General features: G+C 47.6%; 1 protein-coding gene across 1 annotated transcript; it reads right to left on the reverse strand.

Moving 5' to 3' along the window:
• Nucleotides 1–7,100: 7,100 nt before the first annotated feature.
• Nucleotides 7,101–22,826, reverse strand: C8H16orf78 (chromosome 8 C16orf78 homolog). Its single transcript, XM_047791079.1, is given in 7 exon segments — nucleotides 7,101–7,148; nucleotides 7,150–7,165; nucleotides 10,619–10,868; nucleotides 19,701–19,833; nucleotides 20,245–20,361; nucleotides 20,545–20,547; nucleotides 22,677–22,826. Coding segments are annotated over 7 exon segments (717 nt in total).
• Between the last annotated feature and the right edge of the window lie 1,113 nt (nucleotides 22,827–23,939).

Below are 23,939 nucleotides of genomic sequence, written 5' to 3' on the forward strand. Positions count from 1 at the left end.
GCCCATGGCATATGGAGGTTCCAAGGCTAGGGCTCCAATCGGAGCTGCAGCAGCCAGCCTACCCCACAGCCACAGCAACGCTGGATCTGAGCCTTGTCTGCGACCTGCACCACAGCTCACGGCAACGCCAGATCCTTAACCCACTGAGCGAGGCCAGGGATCGAACCCATGTTCTCATGGATACTAGTTGGGTTGGTTAACTGCTGAGCCACGACAGGAGCTCCTGTTCCTTCTCTTTTTGATACAGTATTTCATTATGTGAATATACTACAATTATCCCTTTCAATGTTGATGGATATTGGGGCTGATGCCAGAATTTGGCTATATTACATAAAATGACTATGAACGTTCTAGCACAGACTTTTGGTGCACATATGCATACAATTCTGTTAAGTATGTGTCTAGGAATGAAAAACTGGACCATGGGGAGCATGTATATGTGACTTTTGCAGATACTGCCAGTTTTCCAAGGTGGTGTGCCAAGTTGCCACTCCAATGGCAGTGTGAGAGCCTGCTGCTATGCATTCTTACCTACCTGTGGTATTGTAGCCATTCTGGTGGGTGTTAGTTGTACTGTTTAGTATTTTTAATTTGCATTCCTGAGGACTAATTCAATTTCTTACATTTACTGGTCACTAGGCTAACCTCTTCTATACAGTATCTACATAAGACTTTGGGCCATTTTTCTGTTGAGTTGCCTACCTTCTTCTTATTGATTTCTAGGCATTAAAAAAAATATGTAACAAACCCGACTAGGATCCATGAGGACATAGGTTCCATCCCTGACCTTGCTCAGTGGGTTAAGGATCCAACATTGCTGTGAGCTGTGGTGCAGTTTCCAGAAATGGCTTGGTTCTGACATTGCTGTGTCTGGCAGTGCTCTGACTGTGCATAGGCCAGCAGCACAGCTCCAGTTCAACCCCTGGCCTGGGAACTTCCATGTGCTGCAGGTGCGGCCCTAAAAAGCAAAAAAAAAGGAACACTATTCAGAAAGATTTTCTCCCTCCTGGGTCATCTGCCTTTGCACTCTCTTGATGGTGTCTTTCCATTAGCAGAAGTTCTTGCTTTTACAATAATTTATTGATATTTTCTCTTATTATTGGGGGTTTTGTGTTCTGTTAAAATGATTTTTTGCCTACGCCAAGGTCATGGGGGTTGTCTTCCATTTCTTCCGAAAGCTTTCACAATCTGCATCCATCTGGAACTGATTTTTGCAATATTTTTTTCCATATGGATATTTAATTGACCAGCCTGATTTATGGAAAAGCTCATCTTTTCCCCACGGCACCGCAGTGTCACCTTTGTCATAAACTGGGGGATCGTACCTGGGTGAATCTCTTCCTGGGATATATGTCCGTTTCTTTGAGAAAATGCAGTGTTGGAGTTCCTGTTGTGGCGCAGTGGTTAATGAATCCGACTAGGAACCATGAGGTTGAGGGTTCGGTCCCTGCCCTTGCCCAGTGGGTTAAGGATCTGGCGTTGCCGTGAGCTGTGATGTAGGTTGCAGACGCGGCTCGGATCCCGCGTTGCTGTTGCTCTGGCGTAGGCTGGTGACTACAGCTCTGATTAGACCCCCTAGGCTGGGAACCTCCATATGCCATGGGAGCGGCCCAAGAAATGGCAAAAAGACAAAAAAAAAGAAAAAGAAAAAAAGAAAATGCAGTGTAAGGGTACCACTCGCCAGGGCACTTCAGAGTTTATAAACCATGAGAGTACAGCGTGCTGCGGTGGTCCCTGGCTTGAGGTTGCTGACACACTCTTCCCCCCTTTCTGTTACCTGTGAATCTTAGGGTTCACTGTGGGCTCTTAGGCTAGAACGTGCGGAAGCTTGACTGTGAGGTTTCCAGACCCACAGAGAGTGCCGTGGGGACCAGCAGCCGGGGTGCGACAAAGTTTTTTTCCTGCCTTCATTTTCCCTCCCCCTTCCCTCCCACCCTGGACCCCAGGGAAGACTGCACCCAGTTATGCAGGTCTGAGAGGTGGGGTTCCCACAGCAATTCCCCACTCAAGGGTCTGACAGCCCTGTCCCTTGAGGATGTGGCTGTCAGCTCAGCAGGGCTGGGGTTGACCTCCTGCTAAAATTACTTTGTATGTTGATAAACAAGTTCAGGAACCAGGGGCATGGGGAACTCTCCTGGGGGCCCTGGCTCTCTGAGTGTCCCAGCAGTGTGATGACTCTGCTCCTGGGGCCACCCGCCTGGGGTCCAAGCACTGGCATGTCCACAGGGCAAAGATGGGCAGAGTGAGCAGCAGGGTGTGGCCAGGAGGGCCAGGTCAAGGAGGGAGTCAGGAGTGTGGGGTCCAGAGCCCACCCTGTCACAAGTTCAGGTGTCTCCTGGGGAACACTCCACCCCTCTTACTTCTGGTCTTGGGCTGTGTTATGGGTTGCATTGTGTCCCCAAAAGGCTAGGTTGATGTCCTAACCCCTTGGTACCTGGGAATGTAACCTCATTTGGAAATGGGATCTTTGCAGAGAGAATCGGGCCAAGATGACATTATAGCGAGGGCCCTAATTTAATCTGCTTGATGTCCTTATAGGAAGAACAGAGACACACCAGGATGTGACAAGACAAGACAGGGATGTGAAGACCGAGGAGGAGACTGGAGCGATGCTGCTACGTGCCCGGGAACACCCGGGCCCCCAGAGGCTGGAAAAAGGAGCGGAAGGATGCTTCTCTAGGGGCTTCAGGAGGGATGTGGCCCTGCTCACACCTTGATTTGAGACTTCTGGCCTCTGCAAACTCTGATAAAGCAAATGACTCTTGTTCGTAGCCAATTGGTAGTACTCTTTACATCAGCCCTAGGACACAAATAGAGCCTGCGTTGGGGCTTGCCCTCCAATCTGTCCTTTGCCACATCACTCTCTGCCCAATACCTGTCAGAGGCTTCCGGTGAGCCCTGGAGCTCCGTCATGGATGCTGATTGTGCCTCCTGCCCAACAAGCCCCTGTGGATCCCTGGTTCCTGTCTCCTCTCCCTCACTCCTCCCCAGCTCATTTCAGGCACACCCGACCATTGCTCTGGCCAAAGGATGAATCAAGGATCACCCTTGACTTCTTTTCCTCGTGCCTTCCTCTGATTCAGTGACAATTCTATCAACTCTCCTTCCAAAACGTCTTCCCAGTTCTTTGCTTCCACCACGATCCCAGTGTTTTAAGCCTCCAACTTCTCTTTCTTGAACTATGTGATAGCTTCTGGTGGTAGGTTGATTGCACGATGGTCATAATCCTTTATCCGCCCCCCCAGCCCCCGGCCGTATCCAGGTCTTGCCAATGTGACTTTGAAGCTCCCTCCTTCTCTAGGCACAGTCTACTTCTCCACCCTTGACTCTGAGCTGAACTTGGGACTTTCTTTGGCCACTGTAGACTACAGTGAGATGACAGTGTGCTGGCTCTGAGCCTGGTTCTCAGGAGACCTTGTGCACTTCGTGGAACACTGACTCTCCATGAACACAAGCCCAGGCTAGCCTGTTGGAGGATGAGGTGCATACAGCAGAGACTGGATATCCCAGTCAAGGCCACCGTAGACCAGCCAGTCCTCAGTGTGGGCACTAGCTAATGTACCAACACACAAGGCCCACCTAGATCGGCCAAGCCTGGCCTGAATCAGAATGGTTCAATTGACCAGTGAACTCATGAGGAGTTATGTTCTTTAAATTATGTTTTGAGGTAATTTGTTACACAGCGATAGCTAACTGATACACCTCCTTGACCAATTTGACCATCCCTTCACCCTCACAATATTTTTTCCTTTCAGAAGTCAGGATGATCTCTCCTTTACCACCCTCCAATGATTTCCTGTTGCAGTTGAATGAACTCCAAACTCTGGACCATAATCTTCAAGCCCAAAGCCCTGTGTCTCCTCGCTTGCTCTGCTTCAGCCCAGTGGTCATCCTCTCAGTCCCATGCACATGCCTTTGCTCTTGCTTGTCCCCTCTGCTGGAGCAGACCATCCTGGATCTGCACATGGCTGCCTCCTCCTCCAGGAGCCACATAGTAACTCACACATTTCCTTCCTCCCTGACCCTTGCCCAGGTCTTTATTTTCATTGCACCCTGATTTTATTTTCTCATCAGTTACTGAAAGTATTTGTGTTGAGAGGTATATCAACTCAGAATTAAACTTAACAGAAGTTCCAACAAAACAGAAACGGTGCCTTTTTCTGTTTACTGCTGTATCCCCAGTAGTTATAATAGTTCCTGGCACAAAATAAGCACTCAATAAATATTTGCTAAATGAATGAATCACAAACCCAAAGAAAAAAAACAAACCTTTGTGGCACAGTTCACAAATCCTTTGTAAGCAGAGGCTCTCCTGCCACTGTCCTTGTCAATTCTCCATCCCATGCAGGCAGAATTACCCGAAGGTTCCCCAACGTACTCCCCCTGACCTCTGAGCTTTTGCACGCACTACTCCTTTGGCCTGCTCTTCCTTCTCATACAAAAATTCTGGTGACTATTCATTCTCAAAAGTTTTGTCCTTTGGAGCTCCTGTTGTGGCACAATGGGTTAAGGACCCAGCAGCAACAGCTTGAGTCGCCATAGAGGCACAGGTTTGATCCTCGGCCTGGTGCAGTGGATTAAAGTATCTGGCATTGCCGCACCTGTGGTGTAAGTTGCATCTGTGGGTTGGATCTGCGTCACCTGCTCACTCCACCAGATTAGAGTTTGGAATACTGGCACCTTCCCAGCTTCTCTGTGACATCAGAAGGTCTGGGATTCCCTCTCCCTGAGATCCTCCCTGCATCTGGGCCTCCTATGGTGTCATGGAGAAAAAGCTGATGTACAACTTCAGCCCTGCAGAAAAGGAGCCAGTGGTCTAGGTGGAAGACCTAGAAGGAAGGGGAAGGTAGCAAGTCTGCCATATATAATTGGTGTGGGAGATAGAATGAATGAATGGAATCTAGAGTCCCCTTGAAGTCAATCTGTATTACCAGAAAGGAAAATAGTCTTTGACACCTTATTAGAAAGCGTGGCTAGATCCATCCTTCAGCCATGCATGCCTTTGAAGAGGGCTCTGGTATGGAAACTGGAAAAATAAACAACCCGAAGGAATTGTATGTCAGAAAACTGTGAGAAAACAAGTGTGAAGATGGACAAGCTAAATGGTCATTGTCATGCCACATGGTTGCTCTTAGTGACGTACCTGGCATTTAAATTCTCAGGGCCATTTTGTCTGCTTGTTCCTCAGTACACAGCCTCCTTAAATAGGAATATTTATTAGACAAAGGAGATGGACTTCCCTTTCTACTGTGGCTCAAATGAAAGAAAATGGACTCCAATTGCAGCAAGAGAGAAGCAGATTAGACAGGCTGAAGGACTTCCTGAAGGCAAGAACACTTGATGCAGGAAAGAGGCTGGCAGTGACTCAAGCAGACCGCTGAGTCAGCAGGAGGAAGAAAATGCCTCTGGAGATAGTTTTAAGTTTTGATTTGCATGAGACAATATCCACAAAGTGCCTGATGCTTGGTGATGCTCTGGAAATACCTTCCTTTCCCCTCCTTGAGCAGATGCTTCTCTCAAAAAGCAGGTGCTCATTGGAGAGAGGGACTATCATGTGATCATTGGCAACTGGTTTCCCGAGATTCTGGCTGTGGGCTCAGCTGTGGTTCTGTCCCAACACTGCAGGGGGTACTGTGCTCCAGGCATACATCTCTGACCTGCTTGCAACCCTAAGGGGCTCTGCCTTCCCTTGGTGGTGGTGCTTGGTGATGCTCTGGAAATACCTGGTGTATGGGAAGGGGGTGGTTGGAAACCTCCATAACATTATTCTGACTCCCAAGGGCAATGACGTGCAGCCACTCACCTCCAAGGGATCACTTTGGAGTCTAAAGGTGTGGCATGGAGATTTAAAAAGCATTCAGGATGGGGGGTAATGGAATCATCCCTGCCCTTTCTGTATGTGGAGGCAGAATGTAAAACCTGGCTAGTTGTGTCCCACTGCTGTATTAGCAGCTGCACCAGCCCCTGGGGGCTCAGGGATCTTTGGATTTACCACGAGGGGCATGGTTTTGGAATCAGCAGATTTTCAACTGCGTTTGACCCAACGTCAAAAGGCCCAGTTTTGAGGACACCTTCTGGGGAGCCAGGGCTGGAAGTTCTGCTCCTCGTCCACCCAGGAACTCTAGGAACAGCTCACATGTTTGTTGAGCTCTTGTGCTCAGTGTCTGTGCTTCACACTTTACATGCAAGCTCTTATTTCTTCTTCTCAGCATCTCAGCTCAGCAGGTTCAATCATGAGCCCCTTTCACAGATGAGGAAACAAAGGCACAGAGAAGGAAAGTAACTCCCCAAAAGTCACACAGCTCATAGGTGGGGCAGTTGGGATTTGAACATACTTGAAATGCTCACAGGGACCTCATTTGGCAGTTAACCTCAACTGTCAGTTGCTCCATGATAAGAACGCAGCATCTCTGAACCTGCAGGATTTCCCTGATTCGCCAGCATGCAAGAAGGCAGAACGGGAAACTAGAGTGAGGGTGCTCTTCTCGTCTCAGCCCTGCTTCTTCTTGCCTGTGATTCTGAGCAAGTTCCTTGCCCTCTGTGGCTTCTTTGAGTAATCCTATTTCCCTGAGTCGACAGAGTTCTCCCCCTCCTGCTCTCCTGATCTGCTCTCCACCCGACACACAAGACAGCCAGCTCCCCCCAGAGATGTGTACCCCATGGGGAAGGTGGGCAAGACCTAGGGTGTGTGTCTCCCCACAGCCCCTCAACACTTTTTCCCTCCTGAGGTCCCTCTGGGGACTCTGCCCTCGCTTCTCATTTCTTCTAAGACTTCCTTTCTAAGAAGACTTTTCTAAGGAGCATTCTTTGAGGAGCAGGGAGGAAACCCACAGCTTCTCCTGAGTCAGTTGTGACTTGGATGACAAAGACAAACACTGCATCAACACAATGCTCCAAGCAATCTAGCCTTGTTTCCTGATCGCTCCTGTCTCAAGGGGATGCCGCAGGTCTGAAAGGCCAGGTGTGGTGTTCCAGAGGGTCCAACATCAGAGGGAGGTGGCCATGGAGAGGAGTTACTTAGAGGGCTACACTCATGTTTTGGGAGAACACCTTTTTTGTGTCTATCTCTCCTTCGACCATGTGGGGGTGGATGTCCACATTCATTCCTGCATCCTTGCACAGCTTGAGCAAAGTTCGAATGTTGTTCTTGGACAACCTCAGGTATCTGAGTGAGACAAAGCCAAAGGGGTTAGTTGAAGGTGGAGTGACAGGAGTTCCAACTTTTTTTTTGTTTTTTTGATCTTTTTAGGACCACAGCTGCAGCATGTGGAAGTTCCCAGGCTAGGGGTCAGATCAGAGCTGCAGCTGCTGGCCTATGCCACAACCATAGCCACACCAGATCTGAGCCTCATCCTCAACCTATGCAGCGACTTGAGGCAACACCAGATCCTTTAACCCATTGAGGGACGCCAGGGATCAAACCCTCATCTTTATGGATACTAGTCAAGGTCTTTAACCCACTACGCCACAATGGGAACTCCAGGTCTGAACTTGATTGAAAAGAGCTTAGATTTAAGGAGCATCAGTGTGAGACCTCTGTTCAGGGACTGGATCTCCAGACATTTCTGGAGCTGAGAGTGTTCTCATAAAAGAGTGAGGGCACCCCATAGACTTGGTAGGAGTTTTTATTGGTGTAACTGTTTTGCAAAGCAATTTTGCAACATATATGCTTAGTCTCCCCCCCCCCAACCATTTGTCCTCCCTCCAAAAAAAAAGTTCAAGTTGGTTATTTTTGACTTAGGAACTTCATTCAGGTCCTCAACTTACCCCAAGAAGAGAAATCAATGAAAGGAAAAAGTACATAAATAAAAGTGCTGGAGTTCCCGTCGTGGCGCAGTGGTTAACGAATCCGACTAGGAACCATGAGGTTGCGGGTTCGATCCCTGGCCTTGCTCAGTGGGTTAACAATCCGGTGTTGCCGTGACCTGTGGTGTAGGTTGCAGACATGGCTCGGATCCCACGTTACTGTGGCTCTGGTGTAGGCTGATGGCTACAGCTCCGATTGGACCCCTAGCCTGGGAACCTCCATATGCCACGGGAGAGGCAAGAAGACAAAAAAAAAAAAAGTGCTTATTTTGGCATTATCAATAATAGGCAATCCCATCACCAGAGGAATTGTCAAACAAACAATGGAAGATCCATTTCAAGGACTCTTCTGTAAGCATTAAAATGTCAGTAGGAAGAAGAAAATGTAACATGGCTGGACCTTATACCAAATGGGGAGAAAAAACGAGGACGCAAATCGTTAGATGTTGTCTCTCATCGCTGCCATGCGTGTAATATCTGAGTGAGGCCAAGGGTTGGGGAAAATACAGGACAGTGCAAATAAAGGCTGAGAAAGTTGTAGGAATAGAGGTGAGTATTTTTTTTTTTTTCTTGGCTGCACCCACATCATGCACAAGTTCCTGGGCCAGGGATTGAACTCGTGCCACAGCAGTGAAAACACTGGATCTCTAACCTGATGAGCCACCAGGGAAGTCCCAAGATGAGTATTTTTCAAAATAATATTCAAACAATTAGAATTTTTTTTCTTTTTATGGCTGCATCTGTGGTATATGGAAGTTCCCAGATTAGGGGTCGAATTGGAGCCGCAGCTGAGGCTGGCCTATGCCACAGCCATGGCACTGCCAGATCTGAGCCACATCTGCAAACTATGCTGCAGCTTGTGGCAACACTGGATCCTTAACCCACTTCGAGAGGCCAGGGATCGAACCCACATCCTCGCAGACACTATGTTAGGTTTTTAACCCACTGAACCACAATGGGAACGTCTAGTTAGAAATTTTTAATTAAAAAATTAATGTAAAAAACTGATTTAAAATATTAACTAGGAGGAGCTGCATATTGATAGAACCTGGGTTTTCTCTTTCAAGATCTGCCCAGAGCTTCTACGTTCTTAAGCCAGCTCAGACCCCACCCGCCAGTCCCCACACCTGGGCTCACTTTCCCTACAGCTCCAGCCAAAGTCCAGCCTCCCTGACCAGCCTAGCCCTGGGGTGGGGTGGGGGGATAGGTCTCACATATGTCTACCTGTGTGCATTCACTGAGACCCCAAAGGACAATTTCATCCTTTTGTTGGATGTTTTTCTAATGGTTTTTAAATTTTTATTTGTCTTTTTAGGGCCATACCCGCAGCATATGGGAGTTCCCAGCCTAGAGGTCGAATCAGAGCTGTAGCTGCCGGCCTGCACCACAGCCACAGCAACCCGGATCGGAGCCTTGTCTGCAACCTACACCACAGCTCACGGCAACGCAGGATCCTTAACCCACTGAGCGAGGCCAGGGATCGAACCCATGTCCTCATGGATGCTAGTCACATTTGTTTCTGCTGAGCCACAGCAGGAATTCCTCTAGCGTTTTTTTTAAATGCCATCTCTCCGAATATTCTCTCCCCCTCCTTGTAAGGTATCAGCCTTGTCCAAGTCTCTTTTATCCCCACCGTGGAGCCCAGGCAGGCTGTCTGTTGGCCAGAGTCAATTAAACACACTCTATCAGGGAGTTCCCGTTGTGGCACAGTGGAAACAAATCCAACTAGTATCCATGAGATAAGGGTTCGATCCCTGGCTTCATTCAGTGGGTGGAGGTTCCGGCATTGCTGTGTGCTGTGGGGCAGGTCACAGACACAGCTCAGATCCTGCATTGCTGTCGCTGTGGTGTAGGCTGTAGCTCTAATTCCACCCCTAGCGTGGGAACTTCCATTTGTTGCAGGTGGGGCCTTTTCTAAAAAGAAAAAAAAAAAAAAAAGCAAAGAGAGAGACAGAGGGAGAGACTATCATTGGGCTGGTGAGGGAAGATTGGATTTGGGGGCAGAAACCAAGCTGTTTGGTGTTGCTGAAAACCGGTGGGTCTTGATAAATAAGACAACAAGCAAGAAGGAAAATCCCTTGGTAAGAGCAGTAAATATCAAATGGTTTCATGCTTTGTTCACAGTCCCTTTAGAGTCTAAAACTCCAAACACACAGCAGGTTGCTGCTGGGAATAGTGGCTACTATCCTGCAAAGCAACACCATAGTGTAAAGGATCTTAAGGGAGTTTCCTGTTAACCCAAGGCCACAAACAACTCACTCTTTCCTTCATGAATAATATTCATGGTTTCATTCTTTTTTTTTTTTTTTTGTTGGTCTTTTTAGGGCTGCACCAACAGCATATGGAGGTTCCCAGGCTAGGAGTCCAATCGGAGCTGTAGCCACTGGCCGACACCACAGCCACAGCAACGCAAGATCCGAGCTGCATCTGAGACCTGCACCACCGCTCGTGGCAAGACCAGATCCTCAACCCGCTGAGTGTGGCCAGGGGTCGAACCCTCGTCCTCATGGATACCAGTTGGGTTCATTAACTGCTGAGCCACGATGGAAACAACTAGAAAGGTTGGAAGGGTAGCGTACAGGTCTGAAAGCATGGCATCAAAATGCCAGCACCTATATGTGTCCATCCTGGAGGTGGCCCACCAGGGAGGGAGGCAGCTCATAAACCCACCGGCTTCAGCCCTGGAGCAGTCCTTTGGGACTGGAGCTCGGACGTGCCGCAACCCCCCTCCCTCGCTCCAGGCTCAACCCAGACGTCTGACCCACAGACAGTCGTGAGCAAAACCCAGCCCTGCCCAGGCAGGGCTGCTCACCGGCAGCTCAGCACCTCCTCTGGCTTCAGCATCCTTGCCGTATCCATCTTGGGCTCCATGCCCTTCTCCATGAGGCTCCTCAGCTTCCTCTCGTAAGAGATGTCGGGCATCTTGCCCATCCAGTCTCTCCAGAGGGTGGACTTCTGTGGGGCAAAGGGGTCCTGTAGGATGGAGTCCTTGATGCTTTGTCGAAGGTATGGAATTGAACGCTGAGTGGACTCTTGGGCAATTGCGTCCTTGATGTCCAAGTCTGAAATGGGACAGATGTCACCAGGGAATGAGATCCTGGGAGGGCGGAGAGGTAGGGTGGAAGGCCTGAAAGCCCACATGGGCTTCAAACATTACTGAGATATGAGATCTTTTCCTGGCTTTGGCCAGTTCTCCTGCTTAGCATTTATTTATTTATTTGTTTAGTCTTTTTAGGGCCGCACCCGCGGCATACGGAGGTTCCAGGCTAGGGGTCGAATTGGAGCTGTGGCTGCCAGCCTATGCCACAGCCACGGCAACACAGGATCTGAGGTGCGTCTGCGACCACACCACAGCTCACGGCAACTTTGGATCCCCAACCCACCGAGCAAGGCCAGGGATCAAACCTGCATCCTCATGGATGTCAGTCAGATTTGTTTCTGCTGAGCCACGATGGGAAATTCCCAAGTATTTATTTAATTCTTCTTCATCTTTTCCCCCCTCCTTTCTCCTTGCCTTTTTTCTTTTTTTCTTTTTTTTTTTTTTTTTAGGGCATATGGAGGTTCCCAGGTTAGGGGTCTAATCCGAGCTGTAGCTGCCAGCCTACACCAGAGCCACAGCAACCGGGAATCTGAGCCGCGTCTGTGACCTACACCACAGCTCATGGCAACGCCAGACCCCCAACCCACTGAGTGAGGCCAGGGATCCAACCTGCGACCTCATGGTTCTTAGTCGGATTCGTTAACCACTGAGCCACGATGGGAACTCCCTTTCCTTCCTTCTTTCATTTCCTTTTGTCAACCTTCTCTCCCTCCCTAGAGAAAATTCACCTAACGTGAACTTTAAACTAGAGGGTGAGTAGGAGAAGGTATCAAAGGAGATGAACTTTGAGCTGGATTTTAAAAGGACAAATAGCAGTTCCCATTGTGGCTCGGTGGGTTAAGAACCTGACTAGTCTCCGTGAGGATGTGGGTTTGATCCCTGGTCTCCATCACTGGGTTAAGGATCTGGACTTGTCAGGAGCTGTGGTGTAGGCCAGCAGCTGCAGCTCCGATTTGACCCCTAGCCTGGGAACTTCTAGATGACGTGTGTACAGCCCTAAAAAGCAAAAAAAAAAAAAAAGAAAAAAGAAAAAATTTGTACTGAATGACATGCTGTTGGGGCTAGAACTTGAAGACCTTAATTGCTCTTGTTAAATAGGTGTCTAAGTATTTTACAGATTTTTACTTATGCAAATGGAATATTTTCTCCCTATTTCCATTTCTAACTGGTGTGACTAGTATAAAGACAACACAACCATACCAGATTTATTATTATTGTTGTTGTTAATATTTTTTCCTTTATATGGCTGCACCTGCAGCATATGGAAGTTCTCAGGCTAGGGGATGAGTCAGAGCCTCAGCTGCCAGCCTACACCACAGCCACAGCAAAGTCAGATCCGAGCCACAGCTGTGACCTACGCCACAGCTTGGGGCAACACTGGATCCTTAACCCACTGAGTAAGGCCAGGGATCAAACCCGCATCCTCATGGACACCATGTTGGGTTCTTAACCCACCAAACCATAACGGGAACTCAGATTTTATTATTTTTTGACTAGAATTTCTTAAGTTTTGCAGAAATGCCATCATGTCAGGGGAAAAAAGGAAAATATATTCCTTCTAATATCCACAAAATTTATGTATCTCCTTGTCATGTTTTCTTGGACAGATTCCCCAAAATAACGTCAATAATGGTAAGAGCGGTCATGACTTATTATTATTACTTTTTGTCTCTGTCTTTTTAGGGCTGCATTTGCAGCATATGGAGGTTCCCAGGCTAGGGGTTGAATCGGATCTATAGCCGCTGGCCTACACCACAGCCACAGCAACGTGAGATCTGAGCCACGTCTGCAACCTACACCACAGCTCACGGCAACTCAGGACGCTTAACTCATTGAGTGAGGCCAGGGACAGAACCCGCATCCTCATGGATACCAGTTGGGTTCATTAACCACTGAGCCACAACGGGAACTTTAATTAAAGTGATTTTAGCATTTCATCATTAGAATGATATTTGCTACTATTTCTGGTATATGTTATATAATATTTGGCAGCTTTACCCATGTCTACATAGGGTTTTTATTAGTAAGAATTGCTTGATTCTATTTACTGCTTTTCTATCACCTACTGATATGATCATGTGGTTTTCCATTAACTTATTGATGTAATAAATTATTTGATATCCCAATATTGATAACCTAACCATTTGTAACCTGCTATAATAAACCCTACTTGGTTATGGGGTGTTACTCATTTCATATAGTGTATATTTCATATTCATTTGTGGGTATATTTGCTACATTTTCATACACTGAGTCTATTTGCTAAAATTTTTCGGAGGTCCTGCCATGGCTCAGTGGAAACGAATCTGACTAGTATCCATGAGGATGCAGGTTCGATCCCTGGCCTCGCTCAGTGGGTCCAGGATCCGGCATTGCCTCGAACTGTGGTGTAGGTCACAGATGCTGCTTGGATCTGGCATTACTGTGGCTGTGGTGTAGGCTGGCAGTTGCAGCTCCGATTCGACCCCTAGGCTGCATGAGGGGCCCTAACAAGACAAAAAAAAATTTTTTTTCTATCATTTTGCATCGGTATTGTTGTGAGATTGGCCTGCTTTTTTGCCTAATATTTTAATATTAAGGTTTTGATGGCTTGTCAAATTCATGAAGAAATGTCTACATTTTATACGGTCTGCAATTCACTGAAGTGACATTGGGATCATTTGCTTTTTAAATGATAGCTAGAACTTGGTGTGAAACCATTTGTCCTGGTGGCTTTTTCAGTGGGAAAGTGCTGTCTTGCAATTTTTCCTTCGGAAATTGATCTGTTCAACTCTTCTACTCTTTATGGATCCATTTTGATATTTTTTTAGTATGATGGGTAATCATTTAGGGTAGATTTTCAAATGTATTGTTTGGAGGTGTATATACTATTGTATTATAATTCGTTGAATGTATTTTTTCTCTTGCTTATGTATCCCTCGTCATATAAAATCTTATATATGGTTTACTCTTCTTTTGACAAGGCTCATGAAAATTTCATATTATTATCACTTACTTTTTTAAAAAGCTAGCTGTGGAAGTTCTCACTGTGGCTCAGCAGTATGAACCCAGCTAGCATCCATGAGGACGCGGGTTCAATCCCTGGCCTTGCTCAGTGGGTTAAGGATCTGGTGTTGCCGTGAGCTGTGGTGTAGGTCACAGATGAGGCTCAGATCTGGAGTTGCCATGGCTGTGGTGTAGGCCAGCAGCTGTAGCTCTGATTCGAACCCTAGCCTGGGAACTTCCATATGCCATGTGTCTAGCCCTAAAAAAGACCAAAAAAAAAAAAAAAAGCTAGCTTTGGATTTACCCTTAACTATATTTCATTAATCTTAGCTGGTATTTAATGTATTAATTCTCTTTTTCATATTGATTATTTCTTCTATTTTATTAACAAAAGTGTCTTTTTTTAAAAAAAAAAAGACAAGAACCGTTACTCTTAGTTTTTGCTATAAATTTTCTTCTGAGTATAAATTTTGCCTTCCTCCCATGGATTTTGGTATGAAACAGGCTTATTTCCATCAGACTTTTTTCTTTGATATAATGGTATTTTAGAAGTGTGTTTCTTACTTTCTGTTGAAATTATCTTTTAATTTTTATTTTATTTCTAATTATTGCCTTAGGGAGTTCCCCCCATGTTGCTCACTGGGTTACGGATCTGGCCCTGTCACTGCTGTGGCATGAGTCTAATCCCTAGCCCAGGCGGGAACCTCCACATGTTATGGGTGTTGCCAAAAAATTTTTAAAAAAAGAAGAAAGAAAGAAGAAAAAAAAGAAATCTAGTTATTGCTTTAAGATAATGTAGACGACCCTAAATCTTTATTATTTTGAAAGGTAACATTTTCTTTGTAGTAAATACGCAGATGATTTTTGTAAATATTTTTTAGCTGTATAAAAATATGTGTTCTCTATTCCAACATAAAGTTATGGTTTGCTAACTGCATTGTTAGATTCTTCTAGGTACTTCTGCAATTGTCTGTTTGACCTATTTGGTTGGAAAGAAATATATTACAATCTCCTAACATAACTTCACTTTTTCAGATTCTCTTTGCCTTTCTAGATATTTATCTATTTAGCTACTACTTTTTTTTTTTTGTGCTGTGGGTAGGTTTATGGTTATTATTTATTCTTTTCGACAGTTTAAAATATCCCTCTTTTACCCTATTGTTTCTTTTGACTTAAATCCACCTCATCAGTTTGCATTTCTTGTTATGTCTTTGCATAGCCTTTTTTTTTTTTTTTGGTCTTCTTTTAGGGCCGCATCCGAAGCATTTGGAGGTTCCCAGGCTAGGGGTTGAATTGGAGCTGTAGCCCCTGGCCTACACCACAGCCACAGCAACACAGGATCCGAGTCGCATCTGCAGCCTACACCACAGCTCATGGCAACGCCGGATCCTTAATCCGCTGAGCGAGGCCAGAGATCAAATCTGTGTCTTCATGAATGGCAGTCAGATTCATTTCTGCTGGGCCACAACAGGAACCTCTTTTTTTGCATAGCCTTTCATTTTCATCCTTTCTATATTATATGGTTTTGAGTGTGTATCTGGATTTTGATTTTACAACCAGTTATTTCCTAATTTGCTATATCTGCTCTTTTCTAGAACATTTTCTACAGACAGATGGATACATAGTTGAGAAAGGAATGACCTATTTCTAAATTTGCAAGTATCATCCGTTGACTTATACACAAGCTGGGGATAAGGATTATGAGATTGTAGGTCTTTGTTCTCAGAAGTCTATAGGTGCCATTTCACTTCCAGGTTGATGCTAATTTGATTCTTTCTTTTGTAAGTAAATTGTTCTTCTTGTAAGCTTGCAAGATTTCATGAATAAAATTCGGGAATTTTACTGGGATATGCCTGGGGGGAATGGGTCTAGATCATCTTCAATTACTTAAGCGGAGGGACAGTGGCCTAGAGAGAGGCTGTGACTTGCCCGAGGTCTCATAATGATTTAGTGACTAGGTTAGGGCCTTTCTGTCCAGCATGGATCTCTGAACTGACAGCTGGCCCCCTTTAGGGTCAGGGGGCCTTAGCAGTCTCTGTGCAGCACTGTGCTCCAAAAGAATCGCATCCTCATTGACACAAGCTGGAAATTCCTTGGAGAAAGGACCACAGCCTTTTCTGAGATGCTGATCCTCTTCTGGGTCAAGGTAGATAGTAATATAAATGGTAATGATAATTACACATGGTGTAAAATGGCACCAATAGGAGTTCCTGTTGTGGCTCAGTGGGTTACAAACCTGACTAGTATCCATGAGGATGAGGGTTCGACCCCTGGTCTCACTCAGTGGGTTAAGGATCCGACGTTGCCATGAGCCGTGGTAGAGGTTGAAGACATGGCTTGGATCCCGTGTTGCTGTGGCTGTGGTGCTGGCTGGCAGCTGCAGCTTTGGTTCAACCTCTAGCTTGGGAACTTCCATATGCCACAGGCCCAGCTGTAAAAAAGCAAAAAATAAAAATAAAATAAAATAAAATAAAAATTAAAAATTAAAAAAATAGAAAATGACACCAGTGATCTGGGTGCTGAGTGGGGCTGGGGGATCTAGAATAGCTTTCCTTGACCCATCCTTATCCTCTCTTAGATTCCTGCCTTAGCCCTTAACAGTCTCCACGCCCATCCTTGGGGCTGCTTTGTCTCCATCTTGACTCCCACACCAGATCCTGCTCACTCATTTTAGGCCCCCTGTCAGCCTTCACAGTAAGCTCCCCTTCCTGTGCCCAGGCACAGCCCTGACTCAGTCCTGGGTGCTGCACCCAGATGCCTCACTTGGGCTGTGTGAACACCTGCTGACCCCCAGTGGCTGTGGGGTGTATTACATCAGGGGAGCAAAGACTGCTCTCTAAAAGGGTGGATTTGCAGATGCTGGGGGATTGCAGAGGATCACAAATTCTCCAAGTCAGACTGCGCTGTTGACATCCTTGTGCAGAGACGAAAAAAATTAATCGGGTGGTATACGAGTTTCTCTTAGGGAAGGAACTGCCTTTGTTTAGGAAAATATCTTGACAGACTATACTGAGCGTGGAATGAGACAGTGAAACAAAGGAACTAAAGTGTCCCCTGAAGACAAGAAGCCACTGGGGGAGTTCCAGTTATGGCTTCGTGGTAAGAAACCCGACTAGCATCCGTGAGGATGAGGGTTCGATCCCTGGCCTTGCTCAGGATCCTGTGTTGTTGTGGCTGTGGTGTAGGCTGGCAGCTGCAGCTCTGAGTCGACCCTTAGCGTGGGAATGTTCATATGCTGCAGGTGCAGCCCTAAAAGAAAAAGAAGAAGAAGAAGCCAGTGGGAATGTGTGGGGTAAGGAAGGCACAGGATGGAGGAATGGAAAGGAAAGAGAGAAGAGGGTGAGCTGGATTAGGACCAGGATTAGAGTGAGACAAAGGAGGTATCCAGGGGGCAAAATTTAAGGAGGCGCTTGTTCTCAGGCTCACACAAGTGCAGGGTCAGCACCTGAGAGCGAGCGCCTCCTTAAATCTTGTATCCTGGGTGCCTGGCGGGTTTGACTCTAGACTGGGGTTGAGCACAACATCTGGAGGCCACCCTGTAGGAAATGTAGCCGGGGAATCTCCTGGTGGCAGGGGACAATGAACTTGGAAGGACAAGAAGGCATCATGCTCAAGGTCTAACATGTTGGCCATGTAATTCTGTGATGTAATGATTTCCCTCTGTCGCCCCAAACCTTCAGGCCAGTCTGCTTACACACAAAGGCTTCATGTGAGAGGTTTGGGGAGAAGGAAAGCAAGGTGTGCTGTGTCTGGGTTGGCAGAGAGCAGAGAGAAGGGAACGGCCACCAGCAGCGGGCTCTACAGATGCCCAGGGGCCCGGAGGACCAGAACATTGAGATGACAGGAAGCTTGGGAAAGTTGTGGCACTTTCCTAGGGCATAAATCAATCTCTTCCTATTTTAAAAAAATTTTTCTACCATTTTGGAGTACTTTTAGATTTACGGAGAGTTGCAAAGATGGTACAGAGGGTTCCTGTGTAACCTTCATTCAGTTTCCCCTAATTTTTTTTTTGTCTTTCTTAGGGCAGCACCCGTGGCATATGGAGGTTCCCAGGCTAGGGGGTGAATCAGAGCTACAGCTGCCAGAGCCACAGCAACACAGGATCTGAGCCGTGTCTGTGACCTACACCCCAGCTCACAGCAACGCTGGATGCTTAACCTGCTGAGCAAGGCCAGGGATTGAACCCGCATCCTCATGGATCCTAGTTGTCCTGGGCCATCACGGGAACTCCCGCCCTAATGTTACCATCGTAGTTAAGCAGGGAATAAGAAATTAATGTGGGCCCCTTACAGAGCTTTTATGGATTTTACTAGTTTTTCCACTGTAGAGCTATTCTAGCCTTTAGTCTGGGATCTTGCCCTGTATTTAGAGCCAATCATATTTAATTCTGAAAGGCAGGTAACTGCAGTTTGGTTACAATGGGTTTGGTGTATTAAATAAATGGGAAAAAAGAACTCTTTGCTGGGCACAATGAGGGCTGTTTGTATAAGGAGAACCGTCAGCCTCTGCTCTTGCCCCTCTTCCTTTGAGCTAACGAATCCCTTCTAGAGTTCTTTTTCGTCTTTTTAGGGCCATACCCGCAACATATGGAGGTTCCCAGACTAGTGGTTGAATCAGAGCTACAGCTGCCAGCCTACACCACAGCCACAGCAATGCCAGATCCAAGCCATGTCTGTGACCTACACACAGCTCATGGTAACACTGAATCCTTAACCCACTGAGTGAGGCCTGGGGTCGAATCTCATGGATACTAGTCGGATTCGTTTCTGCTGAGCCACGATGGGAACTCTCAGAGCTGATTTTTTTTTCACCATGCACCTCCATCCCAAGAGGCCAGGTACAATAAATGCAGCTGTTTTTCCAACACAGCCCACCTGAGAATATTAGCAAAATGTTTGCTTAGAAAGAGACACTGGCTAATGTTTATTGAAAACCTACTCAGGAACAGGCTAAGTGCATTCCCTGCCTCCACCCACTAAAGCCTCACAACTGTACGGTAAGGCAGGTCCTGTTATTGACCCATTTCATGGATGTAAAAACTAGACCCCAGAGATGGAGTGGCTTGCTTGGGAATATACAACTTGGAGTTTGTTATTGAGAGGTGGGGGCTGGGATTTGAACGTGGGCAGTCTTGGCAATAGGCATCAGGCATAACCCAAACGCAACTCTTCAAAAGTAGGCATCACCTGGCAGATGTCAGCAAGCATGGCATCTTCTGTACCACCTGGACATTGTCACAGAGTCTACACTAATTAGATAACTTGGGCAGAATGTTGATGTTACCAGAATAGCTTTAGGAACTGGCTTTTTTTTTCATTTTTTTGTTTTTTTGTTTTTTTGCTTTTTAGGGCTGCATACATGGCCTATGGAAGTTCCCAGGCTAGGGGTCAAATCAGAGCTGCAGCTCCTGGCCTATGCCACAGCCGCAGCAACACCAGATCTGAGCTGGATCTGTGACCTAGACCACAGCTCATGACAATGTTGGATCCTTGACCCACTGAGCAGGGCCAGGGATCAAACCCACATCCTCATGGATACTAGTCAGGTTCATTACCACTGAGCCACGACGGGAATCCTGTACTGGCGTTTTTGAGACGACAACAGCCGGGTGCTGGCTGAGCCTTGACACCCACTCCTCTCCTGTTCAGGTCACACCCAGCTTGCGCTGTGATCCCTAAACAGTCACATGGGGCAAGTGTGTCCACCGAGGTTGGGTGGATGTGGATAGTGCTACCCTGGGGATAGTGTGAGCTTTCAGTCCCCCTGAGAGAACCATTCTAGCATCCTAGGACCAAGGAGCTTCCCTTACCAGCTTTCTTGGAGTAGCTGCCCGGGGCCATGCTGCCGAGGTGTTTGCCCTTTGCTCCTACTCTGTAGAGCCTTCGGTAGAGGATGGAGGCTTCCTCGTCCTTGGAGGTTTGCCTCGAGGCCTGGGAGGGGAGCTGGAGAGAAGTTACAGGCTAGGGAACCGGATCTGGCTTGGTCCCCTTCACACCCCTCCCTGCCCCCGGCCGAGTGAGCAGGGCCAGGGATAGAACCCGCATCCTCAGGGATACTAGTCAGATTTGTTTCCACTGCGCCACAAGGGGACTCCCTGGCTCTTCTTTCAATGGCACCTCCGGAGGGAGGTGGCACCTGGAAGAATGAAGCTACGGCAGGGATGCAGGTCTTCCCAGCGGGGTGTGCAGTGGGTGGGGGAGGGGTGCAGGTGACCCATTTAGGTGCTGCTGTGGGGCAGGGATGAATCTTAGAGCCTTAAAACCAAAAAAGGAGCCACCCGTGCCGGAGTGGAGTGGGTGTCATTTCTCCGTGCGGAGACCGCGGAGGGGCTGGGGTAGGCGGGGCTGTGCCACCTGCTCAGAGAATGCCACCTGGTGGTTCCCTCCCTGCTGTTTCTGGATGTTTTTGGTTTTCTTTACTTCCTTCTTGGGGGCTGCTCCTGCAGTGAGTGTCACCACCTTGGGTTTGTTCTGAAAGGACAGGAGGAAGAGTCCTGTGGCTGCCCCAGTAGCCACAGACTAGCTCTACCCCCCACTGTGGGGAAGGCACCACCCAGCTCTAGCACCCACTCTGGTGATCCTGGCCCCCTCCACTCGCAGCTCCTCTGGGTCCAGGCCCACCCTGGTGTCCATAGCACACCCTCCCAGGACAACTTTCTAACCCTAGGTCTGGCTGACCTCTCTCCATCTCAGCATCCATCACTAGCTCCCTATCACCCTCCAAAAAAAGCGCTCACTCCACAGCCTGGGAGGAATTCCTTTCAGCCCCCAAGTGGCCTCTCTAGCTGCCACTTCCCTGCCGTGACCTCCAAGCTTTGAGCCCAGCCAGGACATCCTTCTGTCCCCATGGCCCTTCCTCTCCTCCCCATCTTGTCATCCCAGAGCTGTTAACACAATTCATCCTGCCTCTCTCTTTCCCCAGGTGCTCCTGTCTGCCTGGTGGCAGTGGGAGGCCAGGCACGTGCACAACGCCATTGAGGCTGTATGCCCCGCCCTCAAGGCTGCCAGGAGCACCCTGGAAAAGAGAAAGGCTCATTAGGGAGCATGAAGGTCCAGCAGGGGAGGGGTCCACAGAGGTGCATCCAGGTCCATCTATAAGGGGTGGGCATGGGGTGCTGGAGCATCATGAGGAAAAGCTGAACCCACTGGGTCCCACCTCAGGGTGTGCCTTGGGGTCTCTGAGGTGGTGGGGCAATGGCTGAGACTGGTCTCCAGGTTGGCCAGCCTGGCTTGCAGTCCTGCTCCATGGCTTAGTGGCTGAGAAGCCTTTGGGCAGGGGACTGCTCTCTCTGTGGCTTAGTTTCCTTATCTAAGGATGGGGACAATAGCAGAACCTCCTTCATAGGGTTGTTATTCAAGGTCAATGTATCACTGTGCAGAAGTGCTAAACCCCCCCCCCCCCGAACGTTAGCAACTTTGGGTGGGTGGAAGGAATATTTTGCTAAGCCTGTCGGGTGTGTGGAAGGAAGCTCTCCAAGGTCCTGCTTAAGGCCATCTCAGGAGGGTCAACCTCCAGGTCTTGTGGAGCTTAGTGGGGAGAAGGAGTGCAAACTGGGGCCAATGCTGAAACTGCAGGTTGATTAGAGACTTAAGTCCGGCTCCTGTAGGGATGACCCTCCCCCCACCTTCCCCTCTCAACCCTCAGCTTCTCCTCAAGGGTCCTGAGTATCTCCCCATCCCTATTTTTGGAGAAAGCTGAGTAGAAGTGACGTGGTGATGCCATAGACCCAAGGAAACCACAACAGCCACTGGTTCACTGGCCCTGTGTCTGAGACCTTGAACTTCAGAGAATCTTCTTTGATGACAAATAGATCACAAGGGGCACAAGCCTTCTAGGTAGCATCATGATCGTGCTGAAGTGGGGAAAATCCTGGACTGCCAGGAGAAAGGAGAGGAGGCTGCAGCCAGCCCCGTTCCAGCATCTTCACTAAAGGGTCCCCAGCCACTTGCCATCCGAGACCTACCATGGAGCATCGCCCCCTCTCAGGAGCTTCTTTCAAATTCCAAATGCTTCTGACAAGGGTAATGATGCTCGAAGACTTAATTGAATTTTCGAATTAAATTTGTTCCCTCTCTGGGTCCAAAACTATTTACAATAAAATCCGGATATAAAGGCAAAAATATGAAAACACCATTAGAATATAATCTTAGTGAGAAGAGATGGAGTCAAATATATTCATCATAGAATGGAATATGATTTCTGTGATTGATATTGAGTCCCGAGAGGTCCAGCAGTCAAGCCCTAACACCCCCTAAAAAGTGGGGGGCAGGGGTTAGAGTGGGTAAATCACTAATACCTTACGATAAAATGTTTGTCAGAGGTGTTTAAGCATGTCTGATGGACCTGGCCCTCCAGAGCTCTCTGACTATAAATGATGAGGAATGACAGAAAACAGGAGCTGCCCATTTCCTAGAACAATTCTTCTAGAACATTTGTAGTTTCTTTCTCTGCCCTTTTGGAATGTAAATGTTCCCTCAGCTTCTGGCCCAGTTTTACAGTCCAGGAAGGTTTTTGCCAAGGTCCTGGGAGCCATCCCTTTGAAAGAGAATCAACAAGAAAAATAGCATCCCCACCTCCCAGTCTCTGCGGGAGGGTAGGAGGCTGTCTAAACAGGGATAATCAGCAAGCAAGGATGGCTCGATCATCTTGGCAACCTCCCCCCAGGTCCTTCAGTGCTTTTCTATTGGCTCACCCCACTGCTTCAAGCCCTCCCCTCTCCCATCACATCATATTGCAGTAGTCTTGAATGAAATCTTCCTTGCAGGATTTCTTTGACAGTACCCACCTGGAGAGCTTGCTTCTTCTTCCCCTGCCTCCGCTCCAGCCACTCCAACACCCACGTGAGGTCTGACATTCGCCTCTCCTCGGGCGTCCTCCACACCAGCTTCCTCTCCATGGGCAGGCAGTCATTCAGGTCCTGTGATTGCTGGGTCATCCTGGAGTCTTGGTCCTGCCTTGGGTGGGAAGGGGGCACGCTCTCCCTCCGTTGAACCCTTTGCTTCTGGCTGCTGGCCTGGCTGAATCAGATGGTAGGGTGTTTTCCTCTGAACGTAAATGTGAACATAAAGGGCAGCATTAGCCCAGAGCTAGGATACTGGCCTTTAAAGACTAGAAGGTGATTGTGAGGTCACTGTTGGCCTGGTCCAGGGGGTCAGGGTGCAGTGGGAGGTTGGCTTCCCCACATGGCCAAGGTCCCTCTTTAGACACTGTCCATCACCTGGACTCTGCCCCAGTCTCCTTTATGGCCTCTCCACCTCCATTTCCATAGAGCTTTTACTAAAACAAAGATCAATTCACATGTCTCCTCTTCTCAAAAACCTTCAGTGGCACCCTATAGCTTATTTAAAAAAAAATCTAAATTTCTTAGTTTGGTAGGCTTCCACAACAAAAGCTCTAGTTAGAATAAAGATTTCTTTTCTTTTTTTCTTTTTAGGGCTGCATCTGTGACATATGGAAGTTCCCAGGCTACGGGTCAAATCCAAGCTGCAGCTGCCAGCCTACGCCACAGCCACAGCAATGCTAGATTCAAGCCATGTCTGTGACCTACACCACAGCTCATGACAACACTGGATCCTTAACCCACTGAGTGGGGCCAGGGATTGAACCCATCTCCTCATGGATATTAGTTGGGTTTGTTACCACTGAGTCACAACAAGAACTTCAAAATAAAGATTTCTATAGGCTTCGTTACCTTTATATTCCTTGAATAGATATTTATCAGATGGCTGCCATGTGCCAAAGGACCCAGCTGAGCCACAACGGGAGCCCTGGGAACCATTTTAGGAGCAGACTATCCCAGGAACACTGTCAAAATTCAGGCCATTTTTACAGGTTCCCTTTTACTTTCTGCTGAGCTCTTTCTCATGCACAGCCTCAGGGTTGGCCAGGAGTGTGTGTGGCTAGATTGGGTCCTTTCTAGTTTCTGTGGTTCATGCATGCACCTTTAGCCAGAAATATATGTACTCAATTACGACAGCAACTTCAATCTAATGGAGCTGTTGGCTCTTCTGTTTTTCTGCATTGGAGATTTATACTTAGACCAACAAGG

The sequence above is a fragment of the Phacochoerus africanus genome, chromosome 8 (genome assembly GCF_016906955.1).
Source record: "Phacochoerus africanus isolate WHEZ1 chromosome 8, ROS_Pafr_v1, whole genome shotgun sequence".
Taxonomy (NCBI): Eukaryota; Metazoa; Chordata; class Mammalia; order Artiodactyla; family Suidae; genus Phacochoerus; species Phacochoerus africanus.